Below are 9417 nucleotides of genomic sequence, written 5' to 3'. Positions count from 1 at the left end.
CCTACTCGTGGGAGGTTCTTCACTTCAGGAATGGTGCCTAAAGGCAGGGCCATGAAGCTAGAACAAAGGCTTCACTGCAGCACGCAAGTCACTCAGGGGCTGCGTAAGGCTGTCTACAAAGTGGTAAGGCATAGCGCAGCCAAGGCGTATCACCGGCTTGTCACTTAAGGCGTAATGCCTGCTCCTCTTATAAAGGCTATCGCCGTGCGTAGGAGGCATGGTTATCACCGTCGCATGACTAAAGGCTATCGCCATGCACAGAAGGCAGGACTATCACCATCTCACGACTAAAGGGGTTATCTTCGTGCGTAGGAGGCAGGGATATCGTCGTCGCACGACTAAAGGCTATCGCCATGCGCAAAGGCAGGACTATCGCCATCTCACGACTAAAGGGGCTATCGCTGTCTGCTGAAGTAAACCAGTAACATCACGTGAGGACCAAGACGTAGCGCTGTCTGATGCGGGCAAAGGTGGGCTAATGCCATCTATGTCTAACACCGGCTGCACTCAAGCTGTTTGCATGCGTCACATGTGTGGCACACCACGTCACTTGAAATCTAGGCACACTGCCTGACACTCACGACGTGGCCTGTCATCGTGCGTACGGAGGTGACCGTTCGCCATCTCAAGGCCCTTCGCCTCCCCAACCATCACAAGCTTGTGACCCTTTCAGGCCCCTACCATTGTTTCCTCTTCTCGCCAGAAACACTTCTCCGTCCACTAAGGACCCCCTTCTGACCTTGTTCTTTCCCCTTACCGACGACCGGGAATATCGAGAAATCACCAACACCTCTGTAGAAGCTCCCCTATGACCCTATGACCCTATGAGTTTCTTTCTCCCTTCTTCTCACTCCTCTACTTGCCACAAAATCACTGAGCTTCTGGTAGAACCACTATTCGACCTCCATTCTTCTTAACAGCAATAGCAAAGACGTCGGGAGGTCACCGAAAAGCCCTGTGCAAGTGTCAGCGTGTTTTCTTCCCATATGTCCTTAAGGCCTTTGCAAAACCTGCAACTCCGTCAGGCTCCCTTCTTCTTCTCGAAAGCTCCTTGTTCCTTGCTTGAGAAGCCTTGGCACTCTCTGAAAAGCTTTCACAAGCAGTCTTCGAAGGTTCACGACTTGTTCAAGTTCACTAGAGAGCTCATAAACAATTGTGCCCCGTGGCCTGGCTGGAGGTTTCTCACCTAAAGTCTCTTAATGGAAGCTCTCGCTCTCTAAAGCTCTCTTCATTATTTTACCAAAGGTAAAATAGTAAAATGGGGTTTTACCCCCTTTAATAAACAAGGGTTACGCAAAGTGCCCCCCACAAGCTCGAAATGATGCTCCAGTCCGTGTCTTCAGACGGTGGTAAGTCTAGGCTGGGGCCGGTCAAGCCCGAGGCCCCAATGCGAGTCGCTGCCACCTGTACCTCATGAGCCTGTTGTCATCTGTTGCTATCGCTATGCCTTAACACCGTGCGATGCAAATGCTCGTGTTTCTCTGAGGCTTAGTGCCACATGCTTTACTAAAGAAGCTATCGTCGTGCACTTCGCTAGAAGCTATCGCCATGCGCTTTACCAGAAGCTATCGTTGTGTGCTTCACGTCGTGCTTTTCACCAGAAGCTAACGTCGTCGGCCTCGCCAAAACCTATCATTGTGCGCTTCACCAGAAGCTATCGCCTTGCGCTTCACCAGAAGCTAACGTCGTGCGTCACATCAGAAGCTAACGTCGTGTGCGCTTCATCGTGGACCTACCACGTGCCCTTCATCAAGAACCTAACGCTGTGTGCACTTCATCAAGCTCCTAACGTTGCGTGCGTCATTCAAAACCTAGTGTTGTGCACATGCTATGGCACTCCCATCTGGACCATCGTTTTGTGTCCCCAGGGAGTTCATTCTCTGCTCCACAGCCATCATATCCTTAGGGAGTCAAGTCTTCATTCACGGCTTTGTTCCCCATGGAGTCACATTCCCCTATCACATTGTGGTCTAGGTGCACAACCCTAAACTGCATGATCCAAAGTATAGGACCTTAAACTGTAGCGGAGGTCTAGTTTCACAACCTTAAAATGCGTGGTCCTAGCCACATGACTTTAAACTGCATAGCCATGGTTCGAGCTACAAGACCTTAAAATTATAATGCACATCCCTATAGCAAGATGTTAAATGGCACGACAAATAGTCCATGCGCATGACTTTAAACTATGAAATGGATTGCACCTCTCCACCGGGTGTATTCTACCACTATCCCTAGTGGGGTTACACCTATGCTCTGGACTGTCATTCCCAGTGGAGCTACATGTAGACCATTGTCCCTCATCCCCAATAATAGTCACATCCATATTGCAGCCCATTATCCCCAGTGGAGTTAGGGTCATTCTTATCACTTCAATCCCCAGTGGGGTTACATCTGTGCTCCATTCTGCCATTCTCAGTAGAGTTACATGCATACCATTGCTCATTATCCTTGTGAGGTCATATTTACCCCATAAATCCCCAATGGCTCTGCTTCTCACTGAGCCACTCTATCCCCCCACAGAGGTTTACTTACACAGCAACCCACACAATGGTCTATGCTGCATGTCCTTAAACTACACAGCCATGGTCCATGCTGCATGACCATAAACTGCATAGCCATGGTCTAGATGCACGACCGTAAACTGTGGGTCACAAAGTGGCGAATCATCTCGCTATCTATACTCATGCTCACAAAATAGCGAACCATCCCGACATCCATACTCGCTGTCAGCTAGTGGGTCATCACTTTTCACCCACCATTCATACATCATCTAATTTTCATAAGTAGCCTCGTGCCATCTCCCCAAAGTGATTATAATCACCACCATGCTCACTCCATGACCACCAAAGGCTGCCATCCGTCACCACCATGGTCCAACTGTATGACCCTAAACTGTAGTGCACATCCTGGCCATATGATGTTAAAAGGCTTCGCACAGGTTCCAAAGGCATGACCCTAAACACGCTTTCACAAAAAAATAAAAATAAAAAATAACGGGCATGGTGTATACCTAGACAAGGGAACACTATGAGTAAAAATGACAGATGGGCATGGTCACGAAACCATGAGTAAAAGAGTTCCGTGAAAATAAAAGCCTGAGCATGATGAAAATCCTAAAAGGACACCGTGAGTAAAAATGGATGAGAAGGGGTGAATATGGTCGCAAGGTCATGGGTAAAAGAGCCCAAAAATAAAAGAGGTTGGTGAAAATCGTCTTTATGGTGCCACTTCCCCAATCCAAGTGAAAATCTGAAAAGGGCACTTGAACCAATAAAGCAGGTTGACACAGCATCACAGCCTCAGCCGGCACCCAATTGCCAAACAGGCATAATTCTGGCTAACGAGGTCCACACAAAATCTTCAGCTCTCAGATCTAATCGCAACATAAGATGGCTCACCCAGAAGTGAGAACCTCATAAGATCTCCCAAACACCAAAATCAACGAAGAGTCCCTAATGGTGAGGATGATAACCGAAAGATCCCTCCAAAAATAAGAAGAGTCCTTGAGGGTGAGGACGATGAACCAAAGAACCCTCATAATAAAAAAGAGTCCTTAGGGTGAGGATGATAGCCGAAAGATCCCTCCAAAAATAGGAAGAGTCCTTGAGGGTGAGGACGATGAACAAAAGATCCCTCAAAATCAAAAAGAGTCCTTAGGGTGAGAACGATAACCATAAGATCCCTCAAAAATACAAAATGGCCTTCAGGGGTACCGTCCGATAAGGTGAGGACTGTAAATACCAATCTCTCCATGTTGTAAACTCATCTGACAGGGTGAAGATATTAAAAACTAACACCTAAAGTCCCATGAGGGTGAGGACCACGACAAGATCCTCAAAGTCTCTTCTCCCCTAAAGTCTCCACGAATGGATCTGTACATTGCATCCAAAAGTCTGAGCATCTTAATTACAGCATTGCGTGAATCTCCTCGGCATTCACGTGGTCTTGTGGCTAGGAAGAAAAAAGAAAGAAAGCCAGAGGAAATTTTTTGAATGTTATCCTTCTCGCTTCTCTCGAAGCACAACATTCAGTGGGGCATGCTGTTTGAAGATATTTTTCAGCTCCATGGGTCGCCGATGCGGAATAAAAGAGAGAAGCTGGTCAATAAAGCTTGACAAACAGTGGAAATTTCAATAGTCTCAGAATGGCCTTAAAATATATCGTAAGCTGCATAAGGACTCCTAAAATCTTCTTACCAAGTTTCGCCACAATCTGACATCTCTAAGGTAGTGCAGACTAAGAAACAGTTTTGGTAGAATCAGCCTCTAGCACCCTAAAACGGACCCCTATAACTAGAACTATATTTTTGGTGCATCAAATTGCTATGGAACTGCCATCATTGGATCCGACACGGTCGAAAACCCCTATGGGTCAAGTTTTGGCATAATCGAGCACTCCAGAACAATGTTATGGGTAAAAAACCAAAAAGTGGTTGGCCGCACACTATTCCCGTGTGGCCTCTCTGCACCAAATCACCATTGAAGGTGGTTGTTTTTACAGTCTTGGGTAGTGACTTTTAGGGTCCATATCTCATTCGTCCCAGGTCGGATCGTGTTCAAATTTTGTGAGCGTGTTCGCCTCATCAAGACGAGCGTTTCATATGTGGCACGCCCCGTGACGATACCCGAGTAGGAGGAAAAGCTAGAGAGAAGTTTTTGATCCATGAAGAAAGTTGGAGGAAAATCAGTAGCAACACACCTCGCTCGCCAGGCCAAATCACAGTGCTCGCACATCGAATTGACACGAGACTAGTTCCATCGTATGCGTACGGTCTAGGGCTATCTATTGTCCAAACTCCATATATGATGAACAGTCGAATTTCACACACGAAGCCAATAAACTGACTGTAAATTCCTGCACTGGAATTTCAGATTCCGGTCAAAACCCAAAAGTTGTGAAATCTTCATCCAGGCATGAAATCAAGCTGTGTTTGTTGCCACACGATTGTGACGGCATGATCAGTGTGATCTAGTGAAGAAATTACAAAAACACATCAAGAAATGAGCACACTTTCTATTCGAACTTTCCAAGATTCATCCAAATTTTCAATCACATGATCGTGGCTTAAAAACACGATCCATGCCTCGAAGTTGGTATCAAATCGATCGTCATGCTGAGCCCTATAAGAAATCAATCATCTTTCGGACAAACAAGTACCAGAGCAACCCCAGATCATCCACGAAAGATCACGCATGTTTTAGAGCAGCAGTAGGGACTGTTTTGAAATTTTTTCTATTCTTAGGAAGGCGCAAATCAGTCATTTTGCACCTGATTTTCTTTTTTTTTTAATTCAAATAAACATTAATTATCATGATCCACCCACGTTTCAACCCTAATGTATAAATAGACGCTACCTCTTATTATAAATGGATCTCTCTTTTGGACTCACAGAGACTCTTTAAAGAGAGAGAGAGAGAGAGAGAGAGAGAGAGGAGAGAGAAAGTTTAGAGTGGTACCCCTCCTACCTTCAAGGTATTTTCTCTCTCTTCCCTTCTTCTCTCTCTGGTTTTCTTTTTCTCTCTTCTTTTCTCTCTTCTTTTCGCTCTTCTTCTCTTTCTTTTTCGTCTTCTCTGCTGAGTCTTTCTCAGAGGCCATGCACGATAGTGACAGTGCCATGCATGCCTCTTTCTATCTTCCTCCTATGACTTCGCAAGTCGTGCATGGCGATGGCAGCACCATGCACGAGCTTCTTTCTCCCTTTCCTCGTTCGTCTCTTTCCCTCAACATGGTTCGCACACAGCGTTAGTCGTCGTTGTGCGTAACGCTGTCTGAAGGAGTACACGGTGAGCTGGGTTGTGTTCAAGCAGCGGGTCGGGCTCCTGCTTCAGTTCCAAGATTAGTGTCACACATGGCGATGTGCATCGCCGATCGTGAGCCATCTTTCTTTCTTCTCATGGGTCGCAGACGGCGCTGCTCATCGTCGTCTGCAAGCATGTCTTCGGCGTCCTGCGCAAGCTCAGACGGCGATAGTCATCGCCATCTTTGAAAATGTTTTCAGTGTCCCACACTTATCGCATACGGCGACGCCTATCGCCGCCAACAAAGGGTCGCAACAATGTCTATCGTCTCCCGCAGGCTTCTCTTGCGCCTTGTGCCTATCACAGACGGTGATGCCTATTGCAGATGGCGATGCCTATCGCAGATGGCAATGCCTATCGCAGATGGTGATGCCTATCACAGACGGCGATGCCTATCGCCACCCGTGAAGGGTCGAAGCAATGCCTATCACCATCCGCAGGCTTCTCTTGCACCCTATGTCTATCTCCACCTGTGAAGGGTCACGACAATGCCTATCGCTGTCCACAAGCTTCTTTTGAGCGCTCTGTGCCTATCGCAGATGGCGATACCTATCACAGATGGCAATCCCTATCACTGCCCACAAATGGTCGTGCTACCTTCTCGTGTTGCCGATAACAATGGCTAACACCGTCTGCAGTTCACTACCTACCCTTCCGGCACGAGCAGCAGTCTCCAGCGCCGTCCAGGGGCGATGACACTATTACTCCACGGCTGTGGGGAGTGATGCCTAACGCCGTCTAAGACCTTATCTCCCATTTGTCTCGCATCTTCTCTCTTCTCTCCTCTTCTCTTCTCACTTGAGTAAAGGATAGACTCAGTTAGCACTGTCATAGCGGTCTAACTGTCGAGCAGTATTGTTGTCGTGCTGGTCAAGACTACTATGCCCGTCTTGCTGCCACACCAAATTAAGACGGTCGTATCGACCTTGGTTTTGAGTAGTATTGTTGTTGCATCGATCTGAGTTACTTTGCCCGTCTTGCTGCCACTCCGAGTCGGTCGCTATACTGGTCTAGCTATCAGGCTAAGTTCGTCCCCTTGTGAAGTCCTCTTCTCTTTTCTGCCCTTATTCGAATCCTCTTCTTCATCACCCTAACTTCTCATCTTCGCTGTCATCTGAATGTGCACATCTTTACAAGTTCGCTCCAAGACAAGGGTGGGTTCCTCGACCCACTTGTCTTGCAAATTAACCATATTAGTGTTTGTAGAAAACAAGGAGATTGTAGGTAAAGGGAGGCAATTCAGAACCAGCTGAAGTAGCTGAGGGGATTTCCATCGTGATATACGAGGGCGCCCGCACGAGTCGGCCCAAGTAAGTCACGGACCCAGGTGAGGTTGGTGCCCATCTCATGTTTAAAATTCCTCTCTCATCAGTTGGGTGCCTGCCCTTGTTCAATGAACAAGGCTCCCAAGAGAGTGGTCTCAGGTCTCGGGTCTTTCGAATCCGAGACACATCACCCGATAACCTAAATACAGGGGGAGAGATCGAGGCATCTGATTAGAATGTTGTACCGATCAAGAAGAAAAAAGGCCAAATCAGAGTTTGCATCGACTTTCATGACTTGAATACCGCTTGCCCGAAGGATGACTTCCCGTTGCCGTTTATGAAGATGCTCATTGACTCCACAGCTCACTGTTAGATCTTCTCCTTCATGGATAGATACTCCGGGTACACTCAGCTACGGATGCCGTCAGAAGATGAGGAAGCCACTGCATTCTTGAATCCAAAAGGGATCTTTTGCTACACAATGATGCATTTCAAGTTGAAGAATGTCAGTGCTACGTACCAGAGAGCAATGACGACCATCTTCAAGGACATGATGCACAAGGAGGTCGATTGTTATGTGGATGACTTGGTGGTGAAATACAAAATGAAAGATGCTCATATGTCAGACCTGAAAAAGGTGTTCGAACGGTTACGCCTTCATCAGCTCAAGATGAACCCGCTAAAATGTGCTTTGGGCATGCGTTCAGGAAAGTTCTTGGGGTTCATTGTTAAACACAGAGGGCTGGAAATTGAGCCAATCAAGATAAGGCAATCCAAGAAATGCTAGCAACAACTACATTGCGTGGGTTGCAGTTTCTTCAAGGGCAGATGGCTTATATCCGCAGGTTCATCTCGTACCTCTCAAGTCGTTGTAGGCCTTTTACGCACCTGTTAAAGAACGATACCCCATTCATCTAGGATGAAGCATGTCAAGCAATACTTGATGAGATCAAGCAGTATTTACTCAATCCTCTAGTGCTCTTTACACCAGCGTTGAGAAAGCCCATCATCCTGTACGTGACCGCTCTTGACGAATCACTCAGGGCACTTTTGGCACAGAACATTAACGAAGGGAAAGAACCACGCTATATTATCTCAGCCGCTGGATGCAAGGGGCTGAAAAGAATTATCCGCTTATTGAGAAGATGTTCCTTGCACTAATCTTCGCAGTACAGAAGCTCCGCCACTATTTGCTCGGTCACGAAGTACGGCCCATATCAAGAGCGGACCCTGTCAAGTTTCTCATGATACGCTCATGCCTATCAGAACGCCTTGCTAAATGGGCATTATTGCTGATGAAATTTGACATCACATATATACCTCAAAAGGTTGTCAAAGGTCAAGCCTTGGCTAATTTTCCTGCAACACATCCGGTCCCAGCAGAATCCCCTTTATCAAGTGATCTCCCTGATGAAGAGGTATTTTGTGCGGAACTTGCCCATGCATGGAAGATGCACTTCCAATCTAACCGAGGAGGCGCTAGCATAGTGTTCATGACTCCACGGGAGGGTGTAATTTCTCTATCATTCTTTCTCACTAAAGCTGACTCGCATAATGAAGCCGAGTATCAGGCTCTCATAATTGGATTGGAGATCACCTTGGATCTACACTTGGAGCAGCTCAATATCTACGGCTACTCTGAGTTGGTGATAAGGCAGCTCAAGGGGATCTATGACATGAGAAAAGAGACTCTTAAGCCCTATCATGATACTGCGAAATCGTATATGGCTCAATTTGATGATGTGTCCTTAAGTCATAGCCCCAAAAGGTTAAACTCGTAGGCTGATGCACTCGCAAAGCTCGAAGCTACCATTCAATTGTCCTCACCAAGACCCACGGCCGAAGTGAACGCAGATGATGAGAGAATTCTCTTCCCTGAGTGCCCACCTTATCCATTCGGGGTACTTCTATCAGCCAAAGAAGTTATTAAAGCCAAGCAGGAAATGGCACAGAGTCAAGGAGCTGACGTTCAAAAACAGGAACGAGAGTTCTTCGACCCACTATGTGTGGAAATCGAGCAAGTAGAAGATTGGAGAGAGCTCATCATTAACTTTATAAAGCTTGGTAGATTGCCTGAAGATCATGATGAGTGCTATAATGTTCGCCGAATGTCTACCAAGTTCACCCTCCTTGAAGGAGATGCACTCTTTAGACGGTCTTTTGACAATATTCTTCTCAGATGTGTAGATGCACGAGAGGTAAATAAGGTGTTGGAAGAAGTACACTCAGGCATCTATGGGCTGCATTAGTCCAACCTTTAGCTCTATGAACGGATACACAGATTAGGGTATTATTGGCTTTCGATGGCCACTAATACCTTAAATTACACCAAGAGGTGCCAGGTGTGCCAAATG

The 9417-nt window shown here is 46.7% G+C and overlaps 1 protein-coding gene across 1 annotated transcript; it reads left to right on the top strand.

Moving 5' to 3' along the window:
• The first annotated feature begins 8169 nt into the window (after nucleotides 1–8169).
• Nucleotides 8170–8844, top strand: LOC148782860 (uncharacterized). The gene has a single exon (XM_088860392.1). It carries the CDS (start codon nucleotides 8170–8172, stop codon nucleotides 8842–8844), a length of 675 nt encoding a protein of 224 aa, XP_088716518.1.
• The last annotated feature ends 573 nt before the right edge of the window (nucleotides 8845–9417 follow it).

Source organism: Amborella trichopoda, chromosome 3 (genome assembly GCF_054954075.1).
Source record: "Amborella trichopoda isolate Santa Cruz 75 chromosome 3, AtrichopodaSantaCruz75HAP2 v2.0, whole genome shotgun sequence".
NCBI classification, from domain to species: Eukaryota; Viridiplantae; Streptophyta; class Magnoliopsida; order Amborellales; family Amborellaceae; genus Amborella; species Amborella trichopoda.
The sequence above is the reverse complement of the archived record's forward strand: the minus strand, read 5'-3'. Positions and strand labels throughout refer to the sequence as shown.